The 23,625-nt window shown below is 51.1% G+C and overlaps 1 protein-coding gene across 6 annotated transcripts in view; it reads right to left on the bottom strand.

Moving 5' to 3' along the window:
- TRAPPC9 (trafficking protein particle complex subunit 9) overlaps positions 1-23,022 on the bottom strand; it is a 572,152-nt gene extending 549,130 nt beyond the window's left edge. For 5 of the 6 annotated variants that reach the window (XM_058699183.1, XM_058699185.1, XM_058699186.1 and 2 more), the window contains exons 1-4: positions 22,890-23,022; positions 13,747-14,340; positions 4,054-4,199; positions 1,399-1,527 (exon numbers count right to left, since the gene is read on the bottom strand). In XM_058699183.1, coding sequence (XP_058555166.1) covers positions 1,399-1,527; positions 4,054-4,199; positions 13,747-14,330 — 859 coding nt within the window. In that variant the 5' untranslated portion in view covers positions 14,331-14,340; positions 22,890-23,022. Of the gene's footprint in view, positions 1-1,398; positions 1,528-4,053; positions 4,200-9,411; positions 9,447-13,746; positions 14,341-22,889 lie in introns of those variants that run through there. The other variant, XM_058699187.1, reaches the window with a different exon arrangement.
- Positions 23,023-23,625: the final 603 nt, after the last annotated feature.

The following is a 23,625-nucleotide window of genomic DNA, read 5'->3' on the forward strand; positions in this document are numbered from 1 at the left end:
GAAAAGTTTAAACCTTTTTTTTTTTTTTTTTGCCTACGCTCAGCAAAGTGGAAAAATGAAACATTTCTCTAAAAAGTCTTGAGTCTCACTAATCACATCAGTACAACAGTCTCAACACATCAGAACTCTTCAAATCACGGGGGAAACAACCATCCCCACCAGAAGGCACTCCCAGAATGTGCAGGAGACTGACTGGGGAAGCAGGAGAGCCCCACCGCAGGGCCACAGGGCCGCAGGGCCGCAGGGCCGCAGCCAGGACCACAGCCATGCGCTCGGCCTCTCAGCCAGCTTTTCCTTCCCATCAAGTAACTGGGGGACGACTGAAGTCATCCAGGATGCTGTGCCGAAGAAGGATAAAATATCTTCTCTTCTAGAACCATTACAGACCCACCCATGCAGCCCTACACACAACTGTGCAGCCGCAGGAAACCAGCTCCCGAAGGTCGCGTCTCACTCTCTGTTGGTCACAGGTGAAGTCAGGACAAAATACATTCAAGCCACTCCCCTACCCAATACACATTTACTACCAAGGGCTTTCTCTCTGGGGGAAAAAGTGTCAAAGAATCTCATGGATTAAAAACCACCTCAAGGTTGTGCATGAGGCCTTGATCTCCACACTCTTTGCTCTTATCTTCATGACCTAAGCAGTATGACAAGTTCATCCCTTAAGGGCCAAAAGACTCAAGTTTATTCGAAAAACTCTTGCAAGTCTGCTCCTCCAAGAAGACATTTTACCCCTCACTGGTGCTGACAAACCTAAGCAGATCAAACTGAACTTATTAAAAGAACTTCATCGGGGCACCTGGGTGGCTCAGTCTATTAAGCGTCCGACTCTTGATTTCAGCTCAGGTCATGATCTCATGGTTCATCAGATCAAGCCCCGCATCGGGCTCTGTGCTGACAGCATGGAGCCTGCTTGGGATCTCCCTCTCCCTCTTCCTCTCTCTCTCTGTCCCTCCCCGCCTCGCAGGAGTCTCAAAATAAATAACTAAACTTTAAAAAAGAAAAGAGAGAAAGAATGTCATCAAACTGAAAACTAAGGAAGAGACCAAGCCCTGAATTAGCTGTTAAAGTTGACACCTGGAGCTAGCTTTCCTAAATACACAAAAATTAGGAAAAAGACCCAGGCACAGAACTTTGAGGCCAGTCTACCAAGAAACTTTATTCAAGTGTTCCAGAAATGAAACAATCATTGTAATCCATCAATAGTAAGATTCCATAAGATCAGTACTCAATAAAATCAGAAGAAAACGTCTCGTCCAAGATTTCTGACTCAACGGCTTTTATATTTTATGTAAACATTAGTCAGGTTTCACTCAGAGAGAAACGTAATCAATTACTCCTGCATCCTTAAGAGACAGGGAAGGAGTCCGGGCGGGAGGAAGGCACAGAGCTTACCTGGTCGGTGTCTGTTGGCTGCTTCAGCAGGGAGAGAGCTCCCCTGGAACCTGCGAGCTCCAGTCTTACCCCCAGTTCCACCAGGATAGTGACAGATGACAGACGCGGAACATAACCCTTCAAGGGCAGCTGGGTGTTTAAAAAACAAACAAAAAAATACAATTAGTAAAGTTAGTGGCCCATCATGAGCTCAACCTGCAGGGCCTAAGAATGATCTGAACACGGAACAATTCGATTATGTAGAAGTGCCAGTTTCTCCCCAAAACAAAGATGGTTCCTCCAGATCACGGGTTTTGTTCCCAACAGGAGCGTAGCACCCACTACCTTTCCCACGCCCATGCCGAAGCTGGCAACACAGAACACTGTCGGGAGACTCGAGGTCTCACTGGGAGACTGAGCACACACGTGAAACAGACCAGCCTCTTCATCCTTGTCACCAACACTTGAGCGCCCACCACGTGGCAGGCCCAGCGCCAGACCCTGACACTACAGAGCCAGGGAGCGACAGATGCTCCGGATTGAAAACGTTCAAAAATAAGACAGCAAAGCCGGCCCACAACACCTTGCCCCGCCATACGCCCTAAAATGCATCGGTTTCCTTTGGAGCAAACACCTGTAAGCCCGTCTGGTCCTCAAAGGCAGCCACGGTTACTTAGAGTACGGCCGGCAGGCAGGCAGAGCCTAAGAATCAAGCTCGGCCCCGGGCCTTCTAAGTTACTCTACAGTGTTCATGTCTATGACTGCAACGCTCCCCAAACCTTTTGGTCTTAACACCCCTTCGCGCTGTGAAAATCACTGAGGATCACAAAGAATTTTTTTCTGTGCAGGTTACATCGACAGATATTTACCATACCTGAAACTATAACTAAAAACAGATTTTAACAGGTATGTGTTCATTCCTTTTTAAAATAATAATAATCCCACTATATATTATATATTGATGAACAATAACTATTTTCCAAAACAAAAATATAGGCTGGAAGGCTGGTACTGTTTTATATTTTTACAAATGTCTTTAATGTATGACTTGATACAGTGAGCTGGAGTCTCCCATCTACCTCTGCGTTCAATCTGTGGTGATGTCACAGGTCACGTAGCCTCTGGGAAACCGCACTACACATTCGTGAGAGACTGGACCAGGCAAACAGCATACAGCACAGGCCGTGCCCGCCACCCGCCCCCCCCCCCGCCCTTCTTCAGGGACACTACCGACCCAGCTGGTCCCTATGTGGGTCATGAGCAGGGACCCTTCCTTCTGGATAAGTGCCCACCACAGGGGCCCTAATGTTACAGCTCCCTGAAGTATGGATATATTCCACCGACCAATCTCTAGCCCCCTTAAATCGAATTATGGAGTTTAAGTCCATTTTAAGAATTTCTTATATTTAATGGTTCCAGAGCACATTGCTAAACTTCCATTAAAGAACTTACTCCATTACTGTATTCTGACTTGTATTTATCGTAGTAGCTCACAGGCCTCCCGACTAATCTTTCCGGGAAAGAACCTGATTTCACTCCTTACCCACACAACATTTATTTAACAAGCGTTTATGGAACATGTACAATAAGCTGAGTTACGGACACACACAGACCACGCGTCCCACCCCACGCCGAGGAGATGGTCCCTGAAGGAAAAACACATGTAAACACACAATTCCAGCACAAAGGGCAAGCTCCACAATGGACGGGGCTCTGGACAAGACTCTGCAGACCCCCACTGTCTGGAGGGGTGAGGAAAGGCTATCCTTTGAAGTAGGTTTTTTCCTTCTTTCTCTAGTTTTTCAAATTGAAATGTAACTCACAAAACTCACCCACTGAAAAGTACCCAAGTCAGCAGTCGTTAGTACACAGACAGTTGGGCGACCATCACCACCGTCTAACTCCAGAACGTTTCCATCGGCCCCAAAAGAAACTCCACGGCCACCTCTACCTCTGGCAGCCAGGAATCGGTTCTCTGCCTATTCTGGACATTCCAGCTGATAGGTGGCCCTTTGTGCCCGGCTCCTCTGACTCTACGTGCTGCTATCAAGGTCTGTCACAGTTTATGTCTTTCATGTTACTGAAGTACAGGGGACGTACCGTGTGGTTCTGGTTTCGGGTGTATGCCACACGGACTGGACGACTCCATTCGTCACTCGGCGCTCCTCGCAACAAGCGCGGTCACCCTCTGTCACCACTCCACGGTATTACGGTATTACTGACTATCCTCCCTGTGCTGTAACTTTTCACATTTTCACGTCTTCATGACATTCCACTGTGTGGACATACCACGTCTGGCTGACCCGTCCACCAGCTCGTGTACACACGGGGTTTTGAAGAATGAGGGTAGGAGGTGACTTCGGTGGGGAATGGCATTAGCAGAGGGCAAGATGTGCTTAAAAACAAACAAGCCCAGAGGAACACGGAAAGACAGCCCACGATACAGAACAGTGTGTGGGGGTGCCTGCAGGATGCCAGGGCAGGCCCGGGTGGAGACACGGCAGCAGACACGGCAGGAGGGCTGTCCCCGCCGATCCCCGACACCGACCAGACAGCCGACTGCCTCTCCTCCCTCATCCTTCGTTTTTAGAATTCCTTTTCATTTTTCTCTTTTCCCTTATTGCAAATAACAGTTGCTACAATCACATATCTGATATCTTCATGAGATGACCTTACCTCCGAGCCACAGGAAGTCATTGACTGAGCGGAGAAGTTCCACGGACATGTGGTAATGCACCAGAGAGTCCTGCAGCATCCCGGCCTGGAGGCACAGGTCTCCCACGTGCTTCCGCATGCGCCCCTGGCACCGCTTCTTGTAATGTCTAAAAAACACAACGCGTGGAAATGTGTCACTGCTAGCACGCACGACTTCTGCCCCCAAAGCACGCTGGCTAAGCACTATTCAACCCTCTCACTACAAAAAAAAAAAAAAAAAAAAAAAGTGCTAAGAAGGCAACGTTAGGCTCTGTAATTGAGAGGCAGCAACCATCATTGCCAGTATGTGAGCTGGAACACTCCCGACTTCAAAAACACCTGCCAGGTATTTCCTAGAGGGACGAGGTACGTGTGACTTCCGCCATGTATTTCCCTCAGACAATATTTGAGTGGGATTTTCCTTCACAAATTTTCCTACTGTAACGTCAGCATGAGAAAGTTTATGTTTCAGCTTTTTAGAAAATCAATCACCTTCCACTTCCTTAAATTCAAACCTACTATTATTTTATAAAGAGAGTGATGTTTGTATCACAAGTCAGCCGTTGGCTTTTGCAAATAAGACCTTTATCTTCACTGCTTTAGAGCCAGCTTCAATAATGCCTTGAGAGGGCGGGGCCTGGGGCGTCACCAACAGCTCCTTAAATATTGGCAAGGATGTGCTATAAATAATGCAAAGGCTTCTCACTCCATATCAACTCAAAACCAAAAAAAATTGTATCAAAATATTCGTTTATCATTTTTTAAATATTCCTATTCTTTTGAATATTAAATTTCTTCAAAGAGAAGTGGGTTTTTTTTCAAGAAAAATCGCAGCTATATTAAATTTTTTTCTCACCAAGAAAGCCATCATATCAAGAATAAAAACCCCTACAGGAATCCAAAAGACGTGAAGTTTCTAGCTAACTGAGTGTTATTGACAGATCTCAGTACAAAGTTAAATCTTCACAGATCTAACTCTAACAAACACTATAAACTCTTTGGCCACCCCAGAATTTAGTCTTTCTGTTCCCAGTATGGGTTGTACTAAGATCATCACGTAAGGCAGGGGAGAGAGAAGAGGAAAGCCCAGTCTCCTTCACAGCCACAACGCAGTGTTAGCATGCCCCCCTCCCCCACTAACAAGCCAGCCCTCCCCATAAGAAAACTCCACACCTATGCCACCCTGGCATCCCCAACCAGACGCCCTCATCTCTCTCCTCCTGGATACCTCCACAGCCTTCCAACGAGCCCCTCGCCAGTCTCCACTCCGTCCCTGCTACACTCACGCCCACCCGGAGCGGCCTTCCCGAAGCATAAATCTGATTCAGTCCCCCACTTCAAACCCTTCAAGGTTCCCCAATACAGTTCTGGCTCCCCCACTGCCCACCCCCTGCGCTCTGCAGCCTTACCCGACCCCAGTGACCGCGGGCCCCACCTTCTGCCTCGCCACTTCACGCTCTCCTTAGGCCTCACCCCATTTGATGGTCAGCTTCTCAAGACAGCCTTCCCTGCCTCCTACCTCTGCACTTTGGGCAGGCGTCCCTGCTGTGCTCCTAGAACATTCTAGCTGAATCAACTTCTGACATCCGTAAGCCCCAAAATGACACGTACGTTTTGCTTCCTACTGTGTATCCATTCCTCTCCCTGGACGCTCAGCAGCACGTTTGCTATCAATAAACAGATGAATGGATGGGTCTCAAAGGGACTGAGCTGCTCCTGCCCGGCCCAACCCCCTCCTTCCACTGAACCCAAAACCAAGAACCCTCTCCTAAAGGCCACTCCCCACTGACCCCTTCACTGCCACCCTCTGTTGTCAGTTCTGATAAAACCCAAGCTCCTCCGAAGCCCTGTATGACAGGCCCTCTCGAGTGTCCTCTCCACCAGGAGCAGCCCCCACCCTGAAGCCTGGGACACGGACCCCCGGCCCCCCAGCACAGGACATCTTCCTCAAGCCCCAACCCCACGAGCCTCCAGGCCTCCGCCCGGGCCGCTCCCGCCACCTGAGCCGCCCTCATGGTCCCTTCACCTGGCTGGCTCTTATCCCGTCTTCAGAATACACACAGAGCCCTCTGTCTCCTGGAAATCTCCCCTCGTTATGTCCCTCAGGTCTTGGCCGGGCTGCCCCCCACAACGCAACCACCCTGTTACCATTCACCCCATTAAAAGCAGGGCCTCTCTGAGAGCATGTGGGGAGACGAGGAGGGTGAGAGCAGAGAAGGGAGGAACAAAAAGCAAACACAGCCAGGGGCGCCTGGGTGGCTCAGTTGGTTGGGCGGCCGACTTCGGCTCAGGTCATGATCTCGCGGTCCATGAGTTCGAGCCCCGCGTCGGGCTTTGTGCTGACAGTTGGGAGCCTGGAGCCTGTTTCAGATTCTGTATCTCCCTCTCTCTCTGACCCTCTCCCGTTCATGCTCTCTCTCTGTCTCAAAAATAAATAAACGTTAAAAAAAAATTTTAAACAAAAAGCAAACACAGCCCAAGCCCCAAAGTCAAGGCTTCTCACGTGTGTGTCACAAGCCACCGGACCTGACGGGGAACAAAACTTCCACTTAATACCCGTGAAAACATCTCACCGTGATACCAACATGCAGGGACTTTTCACCCTACTGAGTAAAATAAGACAACAATGTCAACGGAACAGAAGTTCAGGATGCACCACTGTTCTCCGTTCCAACCGGAAAAGGACTCGGCATCCAAACGCACTGTCAACTCCCGACACGTGGCTCAGCGTGTGAAGACTGCCACGGTGCTGAGTGACATATGTAGGGACTAATCGGCACCTTCCCCCCTTCCCCCTCCCCTGCCCCCTTCCCGTCTTAAACTGGCATTATTCCCCCTCGCGACAGAAGCCCCGTGACAAGCCCTCACTCTTCTCTGAACCCGCAAATATCGTGCCTTACCCTTAGAAGGGTCAAAACAGAACTGCTTCCTCCAAAGTAACTATTGACATACTCAGGAGATTCTTTTAAAGTCTTTGCAGGGGAAAGACTATTCCAGAACTATCCACCAATCCTACAGGTCAGCTCCTGCTCCCAGTCCCCCCAGAGCCCTACCCAACGTGCCTTCTGCTCCACGGGACAGACCAGGAGTCTGGGACGCCCCCACTCCTCAGGCCTCTGCACCCTCCCTCAAGGACCAGCGCAGCTCTATCCCACCGCCCCATGCGACTCTGGCTCCCAGGGGGCTCTCCTCCACCCTCCTGCTGCAGGAGCAGTCCTCCCGGGATGTAGGTCCAGCACACCATCCCCCCCCCACCCCCCCCCCGGGCTTCCTTAGCAGCTGCCCTGCCCTCCAGCGCTTTTAGGATAAATGGCGCCAGCTCCCAAAATCCCAGTTTGTATGTTGAATAACATACCGGGCTTCCCTCCAGCCCACTGGTCACAGCCCCGGCCCCTCCTCCCACCCCAGTCTACACCTCACTAGGTGAGCTCACCCACACCCTTGGTTCTAAACACAAGCCACATACCGACACCTCCCAGGGTGTCTCTCCAGTCCACTCTGTCACCTGCACTCCAGGCTCATAAATCCAACTGCCTCTTTGAAACGGTCACTTGAATATCGAACAAATACAGGCATGTAAAAACACGTCCAACATTCGCTCTGGAATTTGACCCCCAGCAGGTACCTCCAGTCCTTCCCAGCAGACAGCCCCACCACACGCCCAGCTGTTCAGGTCAAAACCCTGACTTTCTCACTTGATTTCCTCTTTTCCTCACCCCGCCCCCCCGCCCCCGGCCCAGTGACGAGCCGTGACATTTCTGTCCCTAAGTATACCTCAGTGCAGGACACGGCAGGCGTGCGCTGAGTGTCACAGCCCTCTGAAGAGAGGGAGGGCTCTCCTGGCACCGACACTCAGGGAAGGCACGTGGTCTCGCACAGGAGGCCAAGAAGACGGCCTAGAAAAAGAGGCTCATGGCTATCCCGCAGTCTGAACTTTGAAGGGTCCGAGGTCTGGGAGAGCTCCCGCTGAATGGACCTACCTGCCAGAGGTGAGCAGGTGAGAAGGGAGGAGGCCGGGCAAGACCACTCTTACACCAGTCCCCTGGGGCCTAGGGAGCAACGGGAAAGGTCCCGTGTTCCGGGGCACAGCCCGGCCGTCACAGCATCCCTGCCCTGCCTTTCTGAAGGCGGACGGCTTCTCGTACTTGCTACACCGCACTCCTGCCTTAGTCCCCCACCCCGGAACATGAGGGACTCTTTCTGAAAGTCCAGCCAGTCTCAACTGAGGCAAAGTAAACAAAGGACGAAAGTATTCCCCTTCGGGCCAGAGCATTAAAGAAGAAATCAGGGCCTCCTGGCCAGCACGGTGGCCGCGGCAAAACCTCCCCCCCGGGGGAGCTGGGCCGGGGCGGGGGAACACAAGGACCTGGATCAGCCCCAGGTTCTCCCTCCAGGACCGAGCTTGGTTAACTGCTGGAGTTCCCCCGCCGCAAACTAATGACACGCCCTTCAGTGACAGACGTGAGCCCTCAACAAACACAGAAACGGCTAATTCTCACCAACACGGAGTTTCATGAAGAGTAAAGGCTGGTGCAAGTAAGGGCCCGTTCGACGGCTCAGGTGAACCCCATGACCCGGCTCTGCATGCCTACTGGCTAACACAGAAAGTCAGCTGTGGTCAACCACAGAGGTCCCTGTGTCCACAAGATCCAAATGAACCAGCTATTGAGAAGGCCACGTTTTCCTAATGCTTAGAAACAGTCCCTGTCATAAAAGGGCATGAGACCGGTGCAGACTGTTGGACAGTCTCTGCCCTTTTATGAGGGAGAGCTGCTAAGGTGAAGTGAAGTCAGTAGCATGCTGCGGGGGTGGGCAAGGGGCAACCGTGCCCTCCTCGGCGTCCCTTCGCGTCCCTGCACCGGCGACCGCCGCGGGAGCTAAAGCACCGTCATGCACATCACACAGCAACAGCCAGGAAACACGTGCCCGAGGTGCTCATTCAAAAGCCAGAATGGAGCGAGGGGCCGCTTGTCTTAGACTTTACAGGTTAAGATGCCCGGCGGAAAAGCCCGCGAAGCCACCCAAATCAATTAGCATCTCACTTCTTCAAAACGAACAAAAAAGATGAATCAGGGCTCATTTGTCACCAAATGCGAAGGAAGACCAAACAAGTTCCCCAAAGCAAATATTTTAAACAGATATCAAACACCCATGGGTTACGTGCTAAAAAAAGCAAAAAAAAAAAAAACTGTTAATAAGATGATTCAAAAATAAAAAGATGATCAGAGTAATATGGATCCAGGCAGCGGTAAGTTTTGGTTTTTTAAAGCAGTAAAGGCAATGAGGAGGCAGCACACAGGGAAATCTAGCTATTTTCAAGGCAATATGTTCACAGCCTACCTTTTCAGACCCAACAACATACTCACAGGGCGGTATGACAGAAAAAAAAAAAAAGGAAAAGAAAAGAAAGAGGAACAAGCAAAAATTAGAAACACACAAGGACAAAAATAACTTTCACGCCTACGACACTGCACGTCCAGGAACCTACCAATGGGCTCTCATGAGGCCAGGGGCACGCGGGATGTTCAAGTAAAATACACCCGCACCCCACGTTACTGGCAAGTGTGGGGCCTGCACTCAGCCGAGTCGGCCACGGGGCCTATCCATGTGGCCAGTGCACCAACCGAAACTTGGCCTTCACCTAGACATTTCCTTGTGAGCTGCAGAATACGATCTCATTTCAGTTGGACGCTCCTACAAGAGCTGCAGGAACGGAACCCGCTACACAGCAGTGAGAGCAACAGTGTTAGCAGAGATTACAGAAGAATGTATTTGATTTGAGGTCAAAAGAGAGCTGAGTGTTTACAGCACTCAGAGCAGAATGGACCCACTGGGAGGCCAGTTCAATCCACTGCCGCTTTTCCGGGGCCTAGAGCCACGCCTGGCACGTGGAGGCCCTCACTCGATGCTTGCTGATATTATTACCCGGCACGTGCCAGGCAGTGTCCCAAGACAGTCTTGTCACTCCCTTCAAACCGTGAGCATAGATTTCAAAGGGCAAGAACAAGCTGGCATTCCCTGGTGGGTCTGCAACCTCAAAGTCAAGAAGTCGATGACTAAAATATGTCACTGGAGACTCGTGTAGCAAAGGAGGATGTCCCAGGCATGGGGTCAGAGCGGGGTTCCCAGCTGCCTTTGAGGCTTCAGCCTCTCCCCCACTGGTCTGGGCGGCAGGGACAAGCCAGTCCGTGCCCGCACCCCAGGCCACTGCGGCTGGGGAGTGCAGGGGCTGTGTGCACGGTGCAGCCCCGTGTGGTAAGGGACAGTGGCCAGGGCGCCCGCCCCACTGAGCACCGCTGTGGAGAGGGCTCAGTGGGCACCATAGCTCTGTCCCTCATGGCTGACCAGCTCCTACACCTTGCCACCCCGGCCCCAAGGCGTAAAAGGGGAGGACCAGCATGTAGACCACAGGGCCACCGGGAGGACTGAGCACAGGTCACAGGTGCAACATGCCTGCCCCTTCCTTAGGCCACTAAAAGTGCGTGGCGAGGAAACGAACACCACCCCAGACCCTGCAAAGCACCACAGGCAGGTGGAACTTGGGCTACTCTGTGCTCCCCACTCACAGGGCTGGCCTAGGGCCTGGTTTTTCTCGGTTCTGTGACAATTTCTCCTCCAACTTACCAACAAGCAGAAGGGCAGTGTTTGACCTTAGGTAAATTCAAGAAACTTACTGACCACCTACTTTGCAGTGGGCACTCTGCCAGCATGCACACTGGGTTAATTAAGCCTCACCCGGGAGACCCTGATCCACAATCTACAGAAAGGGACACAGAGGGGGACCCGGGTGGCTCAAGTCAGTTAAGCATCTAATTTTTGATCTCAGCTCAGTTCATGTCAGTTCGTGGGATCGAGCCCCACGTTGGGCTCTGTGCTGACAGTGCTTAGCCTACTTGGGATTCTCTCTCTCTTCTCTCTGTCCCTCCCAGCTCGTGTGCACATGCTCTCTCTGTCTCTCTTTCAAAATAAATAAACTTAAAAAAAAAAAAAGAAGAAGAAGAAGAAGGAGGAGGAGGAGGAGGAGGAGGAGGAGGAGGAGGAGAAGGAGAAGGAGAAGAAGGGGCACCTGGGTGGCTCAATCAGGTAAGTGTCTGACCTTGGCTCAAGTCATGATCTCATGGTTGGGTTTGAGCCCCACATTGGACTCGCTGCTCTGAGTGCAGAGCCCGCTTTGGATCACTCTGGATCTCTTTGGATCGCTCTGATCTCTATGGATCGCTGTGGATCTCTATGGATCACTCTGGTTTCTTTGGATCGCTCTGGTCTCTATGGATCGCTCTAGATCTCTATGGATCACTCTGGTCTCTATGGATCACTCTGGTCTCTATGGATCACTCTGGTCTCTTTGGATCGCTCTGGTCTCTTTGGATCACTCTGGTCTCTTTGGATTGCTCTGATCTCTATGAATCACTCTAGATCTCTACGGATCGCTCTGGTCTCTACGGATCGCTCTGGTCTCTATAGATCGCTCTGGTCTCTTTGGATCGCTCTGGTCTCTTTGGATCGCTCTGGTCTCTGGATCGCTCTGGTCTCTATGGATCACTCTGGTCTCTTTGGATCGCTCTGGTCTCTATGGATCACTCTAGATCTCTATGGATCGCTCTGGTCTCTATGGATCGCTCTGGTCTCTTTGGATTGCTCTGGTCTCTACGGATTGCTCTGGTCTCTATAGATCGCTCTGATCTCTATGAATCACTCTAGATCTCTATGGATCGCTCTGGTCTCTACGGATCGCTCTGGTCTCTACGGATCGCTCTGGTCTCTATAGATCGCTCTGGTCTCTTTGGATCACTCTGGTCTCTTTGGATCGCTCTGGTCTCTGGATCGCTCTGGTCTCTATGGATCACTCTGGTCTCTATGGATCACTCTAGATCTCTATGGATCGCTCTGGTCTCTATGGATCGCTCTGGTCTCTTTGGATCGCTCTGGTCTCTATGGATCGCTCTGGTCTCTATGGATCACTCTAGATCTCTATGGATCGCTCTGGTCTCTATGGATCACTCTGATCTCTGTGGATTGCTCTGGTCTCTGTGGATCACTCTGATCTCTATGGATCGCTCTGGCGCTCCTCCCCTGCTCGCTTGCTCTTTCTCTCTCTCTCAAAAATAAATATTAAAAAAAAGAAGAAGAAGAAGGGGACTAAGAGACTAGGTGCCCAAGGCCACGAAGCCGACACTCTCCCTCATTCAAGGGGACCTCCTCTAGGCAAACTATCACACGTCGTTCTCTTCCATGCATGGACACAATGGTCACAGCACAGGGAAGCAGAGCAGGGGACAGACCGGGGGAACAAACAGCACAGACAGCTAACCTGCAATTCTGGGGCAAAGTTCAGTTGTTGACTGAATCTCAGGGGAAATGTGAGGCCTGATCTTTTCCTGCTCTGTCCAACACCCCCTCTAATACAGAGAACATGAACACACTTTCATCTGTATAAGGAGCTCTTTGGGAAGTCCCTGGTGGTGTTTCTGACACCCTGATGATGCTTGTCTAGGCTGACTGTCAGCGAGGAGTCAGACGCTGTGGCTATCGTAGGAAGAAGGGGCCTGACCCGTGTGCAGCACCCAGCCTGGGCGGTCAGACCTCCTTTCCTGCTCAGCTCAGCTAGCTCCTAGCTCTGGCGCCTCTCCTGCTTTGGCACCTCATCTACGAATCGAAGGGACGAGGATGAATCAAAGTTTCAAACTGGGCGCTGAGGCAGCGCTATCCAATAGGAATAAAATGTGAGCCACGGAAATAAGACTTTCCTTCCAGTTGCCACAGTTTAAAAAGTAAAAAACTGGGGCGCCTGGGTGGCGCAGTCGGTTAAGCGTCCGACTTCAGCCAGGTCACGATCTTGCGGTCCGTGAGTTCGAGCCCCGCGTCAGGCTCTGGGCTGATGGCTCGGAGCCTGGAGCCTGTTTCCGATTCTGTGTCTCCCTCTCTCTCTGCCCCTCCCCCGTTCATGCTCTGTCTCTCTCTGTCCCAAAAATAAATAAAAAACGTTGAAAATAAATAAATAAATAAAAATAAAATAAAAAGTAAAAAACTACTGAAATTGATTTTAATATTTTGTTTAACTAATACATGTAAAATACTACCATCTGACATGTAAAAATATTAATGAGGCGCCTGGGTGGCTCAGTCGGTTAAGTATCTGGCTTCAGCCCAGGTCATGATCTCACAGTTCATGAGTTCAAGCCCCGCATCAGGCTCTCTGCTGTCAGCACGGAGCCCACTTTGGATCCTCTCTTCCCCTCGCTCTCTGTCCCTCCCCCACTCATGCTCTACATCTCTCTGTGTCTCAACAAGAATAAACATTAAAAAAATAAAAAATACATTAATGAGATGTTTTCTTTTTTCCATGCTAAGTCTCAATACCTGATGTGCGTTTTACGTACAGTACATCTCAGCTCAGACTGGTCACCTCTCTGGTACTCACAAGCCACAAGGGGCTACCATGTTGGACAGCACCTCAGGGGGTCCCACAAGGAGTCTGAAACGGGGGAGGAGGGGTACACACTAACCCTGCAAGGATTTCCCTTAACGGAAGGCTGGCCCATCCTTACAAGTCTGAAAACTGCGGACTGCACCTGTCCACCCCCCACTGCAGTGAAACTCTGCTATCTGCTTATCCCGTCTTGCCGTCCAGAAGCAGCCCGATCATGAAGCCTCTGGGCCCCTAGGTAAACTTACCTGCTATCTGTGTCCAGTCCCACAAAGTCCTTTTTCTCAAACGGGACACAGAGGAGGGGGATCTTATCCCCAGACTTGTCTGTGGCCCTGTCCAGACGCTTGGACTCGAGCACAATGAAGAGGGATTCGATGAAGTCCTCGATTCTCTTCTCCACCGCCTCACAGTCCTCGTAGTTGGGGTAGAAGGCCACATCGGTGCGCGGCTGCTCCGTGATCTCCCCCTGCAGCCCAAAGACAAAGAGGCGGGAGTCGTAGAGCGTGGAGCCGTAGATCTCCTTCTGCACGTGGAACTTCTCGAAGGTCTGAGGCCAGTCCTTGGCCGAGAAGCAGTCTGTGATGGTGATGAGGCCCACGACCTTGCGATGGGTCTGGAAGTCGCCCCACTCGTTGTTCTCAGGTGGGTAGTGGTGCCTGTAGCGGATGGAGAGCACCCGCTGGGAGTCCCGCACGCTGATCTGGCTCACGGAGGAGATCCTCTTGTAGATCCTGAAGAAGTTCTCTTCCGACACAATGCCCACAGGCTGCACCACCACGAGGAGAGTCTGGTGGTCCTCGGCACATTGCATGTAGTCGGGGACACTCATTTTGAAGACCCTGCCCAAAGAGAGAAAGGGGACTTTGAGGTGCACGGGTGTTGAAGGCTGTCGGCCCACCTTGGGATACGGTGGTTCTGACGCTCACCACCGGGGAGGCCGGGTAAGCCCCACGCAAAGCTGCGGGCTACAATCTGTCCTTGGACTCCTGCACATGGCCACCACGGCTCTTATCACAATGCCACAGCTCTCGGTCTAGGCCTCGAGGTCCTGCAGAAAAAGCGCGTCTCTCATTGTCTATTTTCAACACCTAGCCAGGTGCCGATGGAACCACTGAACTGCTCCCTCTTCCCCTCGGCGGAACATAATGAGAAGAACCACAGTGGAATCAGAAGATCTGGAGTTGAACTCCGGTCTACAGGACATAAATGGTTTATATGTGTAGTATCTCACTTAAACCTCTCCGTAACACCACCTCAACTCTACTGGTGAAGGACCTGAGGCAAAGAGAGTCCCCCTGAGAGGCAGTGTTTGAGCCCGAGTCCCACAATAGGTGCCACACGGCCCGCCCACTACCCCTCCTAGCAGGCATTCTCCAAACATTCTCTTCCACGCAGCCTCAGAAAGAACCACACCCACCGCAGCGTTCAACAGAGAGGTATGGCAGTCCCTGGGAGACTTCTCAAGCCTTCAAGGGCCAGGGCTGAAGGCGGAGATTTAAGGTTTTCTGTTTCTCAAAAGGAGGCATGGCTTTAAAAGCAACAGCAAAACACATATCTGGTCCAGGCCTTCACTGCGCAGAGACGAAGGGAAGCCCAGAATGGCAGTGGACAGGCCCTACAGACAAGGACCATGGACAGGCCCTACGGACAAGGACCAAGGACAGGCCCTACGGACAAGGACAAGGACAGGCCCTATGGTCAAGCACCGCAGACAGGCCCTCTGGACAAGGACAAGGACAAGGACAAGCCTTATGGACAAGCACCGTGGACAGGCCCTACAACAAGAACAAGGACAGCCCCTATGGACAAGGACAAGCCTTACGGACAAAGACGGCAGACAGGCCCTACAGACAAGCACCACAGACAGACCCTAAGGACAAGAACAAGCCTTAGGGACAAGGACAAGCCTTACGGATAAGGACCGCGCACAGACAGGCCCTACGGACATGGACTGCAGACAGGCCCTACGGACAAGAGGCCCTACGGACAAGAACAAGGACAGGCCCTATGGACAAGCACCGCAGACAGGCCCTATGGACAAGGACAAGGACAAGGACAAGGACAAGCCTTACGGACAAGCACCGCAGACAGGCCCTACAACAAGGACAAGGACAGCCCCTATGGACAAGGACAAGGACAAAACTTACGGACAAGGACCGCAGACAGGACCTACAGACAAGCACCATGGACAGGCCCTATGGACAAGGACAAGGACAAGCCTTACAGACAAGGACCGCAGACAGGGCCTATGGACAAGCCTTACAGACAAGGACCACGCACAGACAGGCCCTACGACAAGGACAAGGACAGGCCCTATGGACAAAGACAAGGACAAGCCTTATGGACAAGGACGGCAGACAGGCCCTACGGACAAGCACCAAAGACAGGCCCTAAGGACAAGAACAAGCCTTAGGGACAAGGACAAGCCTTACGGACAAGGACCGCGCGCAGACAGGCCCTACGGACAAGCACCATGGACAGGCCCTACGGACAAGGACCATGGACAGGCCCTACGGACAAGCACCATGGACAGGCCCTACGGACAAGCACCATGGACAGGCCCTACGGACAAGGACCATGTCGCAGCAGCACCTGCAAGTCCTGGGCGCTGTGGAGGCATGAAGTGTCCACGAGGCCCAGGAGAACAAGTGCATAGAAGAAAGAAAGAAAAGACAAGGACAAGCACACAGGCCTTCTCTCCACAGTGCTGTACGGTGAAGTGTCACCAAGTTATTCAGTATGTTTGCACCCAAAATAGAGGTGTCACAGGTTACAGAAGTTGGGAATTTTGAGTCACGAGGGAAATCCCAGCCTTTGCTATGGCGTTCCCACTTCCTGCAGGGGCTCAGCGGGCACTCTGAGCCAGGCTCTACACAAGCCATGAGCTCTCCCAAATACAGATCCTTATTAACATGTGCACACATCACACCTAGACCCACCTAAGAAAAGCCACCTACAGATAAGATCGAATTAATGAAATTTAAAGCAGCCAAGTAACCCACGTTATCAGCAAAAAGGATCCTGCCAGCCCATTAGGTGGCAGAGGACATGAAGGCAGGCACAAGTCCTTTGAGTATGTCCCTGGCTGTCAAGCTATGTGACCACAAGTCGCGTAGTTTCACCAAGGTTTAGTTTTCTTTTTTGTGAGGGGCTCTGGTTGACATTAATGATGTGTAAAAGTTCATCATTCACATACCCAACATTTAGTGACAACTTCCCACATGCCAGGCTCCGTACAGAGGAAAAGACAGGGTCCCACACATATTCATGAGTACAAAGAGAAGAAAGATGTTAATCCTCCCCAACCTGGTATATAGATTCAATGCTACTCTGATTAGACTTCCTACCGGGAAGTCTATAGAGAGAGAGAGAGACTGTCAAGAACAGCCAAGAATCACCACTGAGGAGGGGCATGTGTCCCCCTCCCCAACAGCAAGACCAGATACAACTACAACTGCTAACAGGATACAGCGTTTCTTTTGGGGCTGATGAAATGTTGTAAAACCAGTGGTGGCTACGTAGCTCTGTGAATACACTAAAAACCACTAAACTGTAGATTTAAATGGGTCAAATGTATGGTATATAAATTATATTTCAATAAATCTGTGGAGGGGAAAAAAGACCACATAAAAAGCTACAGTCAGCACAGGGCTGGCACAGGGATAAAAAGAAAGATGGACCGTGATCATGCCCAGACCCAGACCCACACATACATGGTCATTTGAAATATGGTAGAGGTGCCATTGTAGAGCAGTAGGACAGGACAGACTCCCCAATAAATGACACCAAGACAATGGGTAATCCATGTATAAGAAAGACACCTGACCCAATCAGAATATGGGGAAAGTGCTCAAATAGGTATCTTTGAAGAGGAAACTCAAACAGCCAAGACATGGACAGAAGGATGCCCCGCTTCAATGACAATCAGGAAAAAGCAAATTAAAGCCATAGTGATAGACCATTTCACACCCAAAATAAGTGGACAAAATAAAAGTTTTATTGTGGGGGCGCCTGGGTGGCTCAGTCAGTTAAGCGTCCGACTTCAGCTCAGGTCACGATCTCGCGATCTCGCGGTCCGTGAGTTTGAGCCCCGCATCGGGCTCTGGGCTGATGGCTCAGAGCCTGGAGCCTGCTTCCGATTCTGTGTCTCCCTCTCTCTCTGCCCCTCCCCCGTTCATGCTCTGTCTCTCTCTGTCTCAAAAATAAATAAACGTTAAAAAAAAATTTTTTTTTAAGTTTTATTGTGGTAAAATATACATATCATATGATTTACCACTATGGCGCTGAGTATATTCACATCATTGTGTAGCTGCTTCCAGAACTTTTCCATCTCTCCCACCTCACACTCTGCACTCAGTGGACAACGACCCCCCAACCCCGCCCTTCCCGTCCCTGGTAGCCACCATTCTGACTTTCTGTCTCTGTGAATTTTTTTTTTATTTCTTTAATATTTGTAAATTTTTGAGAGAGAGAGAGAGAGAGACAGAGCATGAGCAGGGGAGGGGCAGAGAGAGAAGGAGACACACAGAATCAGAAGCAGGTTCCAGGTTCTAAGCTGTCAGAGCAGAGACTGCCATAGGACTCTCAAACTCACAGACCATGAGATCACAACCTGAGCCAAAGTTGGACACTTACCCGACTGAGCCACCCAGGCGCCCCACTGTCTCTGTGAATTTAGCTGCTCTGGATCCCTCATGTAAGTGGAATCATACACTGTGTGTCCTTTTGTGACTACCTTATTTCGCTTAGCAGAATGTATTCAGGGCTCATCCGTATTGTAGCATGGGTCAAAATTTCCTTCTTTTTGAATGCTGAATAATATTCCGTTGTATAGATATACTATTTATTGGGGCACCTGGGTGGCTCAGTCAGTTAAGTGTCCGACTTCAGCACAGGTCATGATCTCACAGTTTGTGGGTTCGAGCCCCATGTCGGGCTCTGTGCTGACAGCTCAGAGCCTGGAGCCTGCTTCGGATTCTGTGTCTCCCTCTCTCTCTGCCCGCCCTGCTTGCGCTCTCTCTCACTCTCAATAAAAATTTTAAAAAATAAAAAAATTTAAAAAAGTAACTCTCCTATATGACAGTGGCCATACAGACTGGTACATCCTAGGCAACTCTGGCCTGCAGACGGCAAGAGACATAAACAAAGGTTCTTAGAAGCCAGAACTAAAGACAACCCAAATGTCCACTTGTCAGGAGAATGGATAAATGAACTGTGGCCCTCCAACATAACGGAATACTACAGAACAGTGAACGTGAATGACCCAGGAACATGGTTGAATCTCAACAACACGATGGGCAAATAAAGATGTGGATTAACGCAAAGAGCGTAATTCTCCCCCCTTACATAAAATTAAAAACCAGGCAACACTAAACAATATGCTGTTTAGGGATATTTACACGCATGGTAAAACCATAAAGAAAAATACATTTGATGTCCATCAACTGACAAATGGATAAAGAAGATGTGGTTTATATATACAATGGAATACTACTTGGCAATGAGAAAGAAGGAAATCTGACCATGTGCAGCAACGTGGATAGAACTGGAGGGTATTACCCTAAGTAAAATAAGTCAGTCAGAGAAACAGATACCATAGGTTTTCACTCACGTGTGGATCTTGAGAAACTTAACAGAAGACCACGGGGGAGGGGAAGGGAGAAAAAAAGTTACAGAGAGAGAGGGAGGCAAACCATAAAAGCCTCTTGGATACTGGGAACAAACTGAGGGTTGATGGGGGGTGGGGGAGAGGGGAACGTGGGTGATGGGCATTGAGGAGGGCACCTGTTGGGATGAGCACTGGGTGTCGTATGGAAACCAATTTGCCAATAAATCATATTATAAAAAAAGAAAGAAAAATAAATGTGGGTAGTGGTTCCTTGCATGGCAGAGAGGAGCGTAGTTCGAGAGAGACACAGCGGGCTTCAGAAGTAGTACTTCCGTCCCATGCCTTAAGCTGAACGGCAGACACGGGGGCATGAGTTTTGCCATTCTTTAAACTATACATAAACATTACGTATACTTTTGCTATCGGCTGTATTTTAAAATTTTTAAACAGTTGAAAAAGGGAGAAGGTCCAACTTCAAGGAGCTTACAGCCTACTTGTCAGCAGGTCAACTAGTTTTGGAGGACTCGGGGGGGGAGTTGGTTTTTTCTTATTTTAGAGATGGGGGAGGGACACAGAGAGAGAGAGGAAGAGAGAGAGAATCTCAAGCAGGCCCTTCAATCTCCCAACCGTGAGACCAAGACCCAAGCGAAAATCGAGTCAGATGCTCAACCGAGCTACCCAGGCGTCCCCAGGTCGAGTAGTTTTAGAGCCTCGCCTCTGCACCTGTCCTCTGTCAGCAGGGTATGCTGCTTAGTCCTGCAATGCCTTCTTCTCTGAGCAAGAAAACTGAGACACAAAAGAGGCAGGTGCAGGGGTGCCTGGGTGGCTCAGTCGGTTGAGCGTCCAACTTCGGCTCAGGTCATGATCTTGCGGTCCGTGAGTTTGAGCCCCGCATCAGGCTCTGTGCTGACAGCTCAGAACCTGGAACCTGCTTTGGATTGTGTCTCCCTCTCTCTGCCCCTCCCCTACTCATACGCGCGCTCTCTCTCCCTCTCTCTTAAAAAATAAACAAACTTAAAAAAAAGAGGCAGGTGTGTTACAGACGCATATCCACCTGAAGATGGGTGGACGGGGGGTCCTGGACACGGGTCTCAGGACAGGTGTTCCGTTTCCCTAGCCTCAAGTAAAATGAGAAACACCAGAAAAAAACTAACCTTACGTAAATTTAGTAGGTGCTTTATAAATATTCACTACTATTGTAATTGATGGTAATGAGCTTCCACATTTTTTGGCCTTAAAACACCCTGGTTTTTACAAAATGTTGGTGAGAATAGGTGGCGGTTATTTTTCCATTGTCCTATCTAGGCCAACACTAACACTGGCATGCCTGTCTCTGCCCCCAGTTTTCCGGAATTTACGAATCTATGAAATCTAAACAAATAAGTCACCCTGAACCAAATGATCCCTCTGGGTCCCTTCCAGTTCTAACAAGGCACTAAAAGACACCAGCAATCAAATCCACGCCCCAGGTCAATAAACCTTACAGCAGCCTCACGCAAGGATTATCCCTGAGGTGGCTCAGTTTCAGCAAACTTCTTCACTTTTGCCCCAAATTCAAAATACGCATCTAACACAGGAGGAAACTGGTCTCACGCAAGCTGGAGAAAAGAAATCCACTGGGCTCTCTATAACGTGCCCTATTGAGATTTCCCATCAATCCTAAGAAAGAAGTATTACTGTCTTTAATCTCACAGATGAGGTAAGGCTCAGTCATTCTGTTCACCATCTCCTAATAGTATCTAACACAATATTAAGACATCAAAACTATATTTCTTCAACATGGTAGTTCCCCCAAAAGCTAAACATAAAGCTACCCTATAAACAGCAATTCTACCCGGAGGTACCTACCAAAGAGATTAGAAAACATACGCCCACGCAAAAACTTGTCCACAAATGTTCGCAGCGGCCTTATTCTTAATAGTCAAAAAACAGAAACAACACCAGTGTCCATCAACTGATGAACGGATAACCAAAATGTGGTCTATCCAACAATAGGCTATTACTCAGACATAAAGGGAACAAAGTACTGATGATACAGCTACCACACGGGTGAACCTTGAAGGCATGCTACGTGAAAGATAGCCAATCACAAAAGGCCATGCACTGTATGACTCCACTTATATGAAATGCCCGCGGGGCGCCTGGGTGGCGCAGTCGGTTAAGCGTCCGACTTCAGCCAGGTCACGATCTTGCGGTCTGTGAGTTCGAGCCCCGCGGCGGGCTCTGGGCTGATGGCTCGGAGCCTGTTTCTGATTCTGTGTCTCCCTCTCTCTCTGACCCTCCCCCGCTCATGCTCTGTCTCTCTCTGTCCCAAAAATAAATAAAAAACGTTGGAAAAAAAAATTAAAAAAAAAAAAAAAAAAAAAGAAATGCCCGCAACATGCACATCCCTGGAGACAGAAAGTAAACTAGGGGCTGCAGGACCAGAGAATAAGTCGCTAGCAAGGAGAAAGGAGTTCTTTTTGAACTGATAGAAAATGTTCTGATACGACAATGATTGCACGACTGTGGATATAGCAGAACCGTGCGGCTGTATATTTTAAATGGGTGGATTTTGTGATGTGTGAGTGATAGCTCAATAAACCAGTTATTTAAAAAACTACGTTTCTTGGGGCGCCTGGGTGGCTCAGTCGGTTGAGCGTCCAACTTCGGCTCAGGTCATGATCCCACAGTTCGTGAGTTCCAGCCTCACGTGGGGCTCAGTGCTGACAGCACAGAGCCTGGAGCCTGCTTGGGATCCTAGGTCTCTCTCTCTCTCTCTCTCTCTCTGCCCCTCCCCCACTCATGTTCTCGCTCTCTCTCTCTCAAAAACAAACATTTTTAAAAATTAAAATAATAAAATAAAATAATAATTAATAAATAAATAGTTATATTTCTTGACAACTAGTTTTCTGTCTATACTACTAGTCTGCCACACAATTTAAGAAAAACAAACAGAACCCTGCCAGGAGATCTTTAGTGTGGCAATATTCCTGGGTCTCCAACATCATGCCTCCGATGCTGTTGTGTCATGTTCACAAGCACTCGCTGGGCTGGATTAGGAACTGGCTGCAATTATTTTTCAAAAATCGCCAGTCACTAGTTTAAACTGGTGGGGGGGGGGGGGATGGATGGAGGATGTCACAGCCCCACGCCTTCAGTTCATTTTGAACTAAACCGAGCCCTGTTCAACATTTTAATCCCTCTCTCTAGAAAAAAAAACATAGGAACTCAACAAGCACCCTGTCTGAACACCAGAAAACCGTGGGTTAAAAGACATCTGTGCCGGCGGTTCCCGAGAAGGAGAGGAGCGTAGGCAAGCAGAGTGCGGGCACGCGTCTGTCCCCGCCACCCCAGTGGGGTCAGCCGGAGTTGACCACGCGAAGATCTCATCCCGGGGAAGAGCGCCTACGGGCGCCGAGCTCACTCGGAGGCACTCTCTACCCCGCGCAGAGCCAGGATGGCAGGCACAGCGGGGGAAGCCCCGGGCAGGCCGGGCGCCCAGCCGGGAGAGAGACCGGCGCCCGCCAGGGGTCCCCAGACCCGGCTCGGCGCAAGAGGGGAGGGGGCCGCCGCCGCGCGCCGCGGAGAGCAGGGCCCGGGACCCGGGTGGCAGGTGCGGACGCGGCCCTGGACACGTGTGCTGCGGGAGCCGGGCAGGGTCACGGGCTGGGGCGGGTGCGAACTGGACCCCGGCCCGGGCAGGTGCGGGCTGACTCGCGCCGTCGCTCGCCGCCACACACAGGCAGCCCTCCCGCAGCCGGCCGAACCCCGGCCCGGAGCCCCCCACCTCGCACTTACACAGCCGGCGCCCCGGGCCCGGAGCGGGAGCCGACGGCCTGGCGGGCGGCGGAGCCGAGCAGCCTCTGCGGCCGCTCCCCCTACTCAGAGCTGGCGCTTCCTACCGGCGGCCGCGCCGGCACCCTCCTGCGCATGCGCGGGGCCAGTCCGGGCCCGGGCTCCGCTCCGGGCTTTACGAGAGACGCGGAGGGCCGCAGGGAGGGGGAAGAGAGAGGGGAAAGGAGAGGAGAGGGGAAGGGAGGGAAGGGACAGCAGATACCGGGACAAAGCCTCCCCTCCTGGGTCGCCACACCCCGCAGGGTGTGTGTCTCAGCGCCACTTTCTAACCCCCTCGAGGCGCGCTGCTCAAACTTCAACGCCCCTGCCGGGGCCCGGCAAGACCCCTAAAGTGTCAGCCCACCGCCCCCTCCCCCTGCCAGGCTCCCCTCCGCCCCGGGGACCAAGCACCCACAGAAGGGATCGCTGATGTTCAGAACTACCTGTTGGCTGTAGAAGTTCTCCTTTTGCAGGCTTGGAAACTGAGGCACGCGCGGTCTAAGCGTCCTCCTGGGCGTGCTTCACCCGCGCAGCAGCCGGGCTGGGCAGGGGCGCGAGGTGAAAGGTCAGAGCCGGAGCAGGAGCGTGGTCCGATCCCTCGTGGGTGGAACCTCTACCCCCCTGGAGGGCCCCAGCAATCCATCCACACCCAGCCCCCACCGACCCCGAAATGGCCCGGGGAGGGGGGGGCGGGGCAGCT

The sequence above is a fragment of the Neofelis nebulosa genome, chromosome 14 (genome assembly GCF_028018385.1).
Source record: "Neofelis nebulosa isolate mNeoNeb1 chromosome 14, mNeoNeb1.pri, whole genome shotgun sequence".
Taxonomy (NCBI): Eukaryota; Metazoa; Chordata; class Mammalia; order Carnivora; family Felidae; genus Neofelis; species Neofelis nebulosa.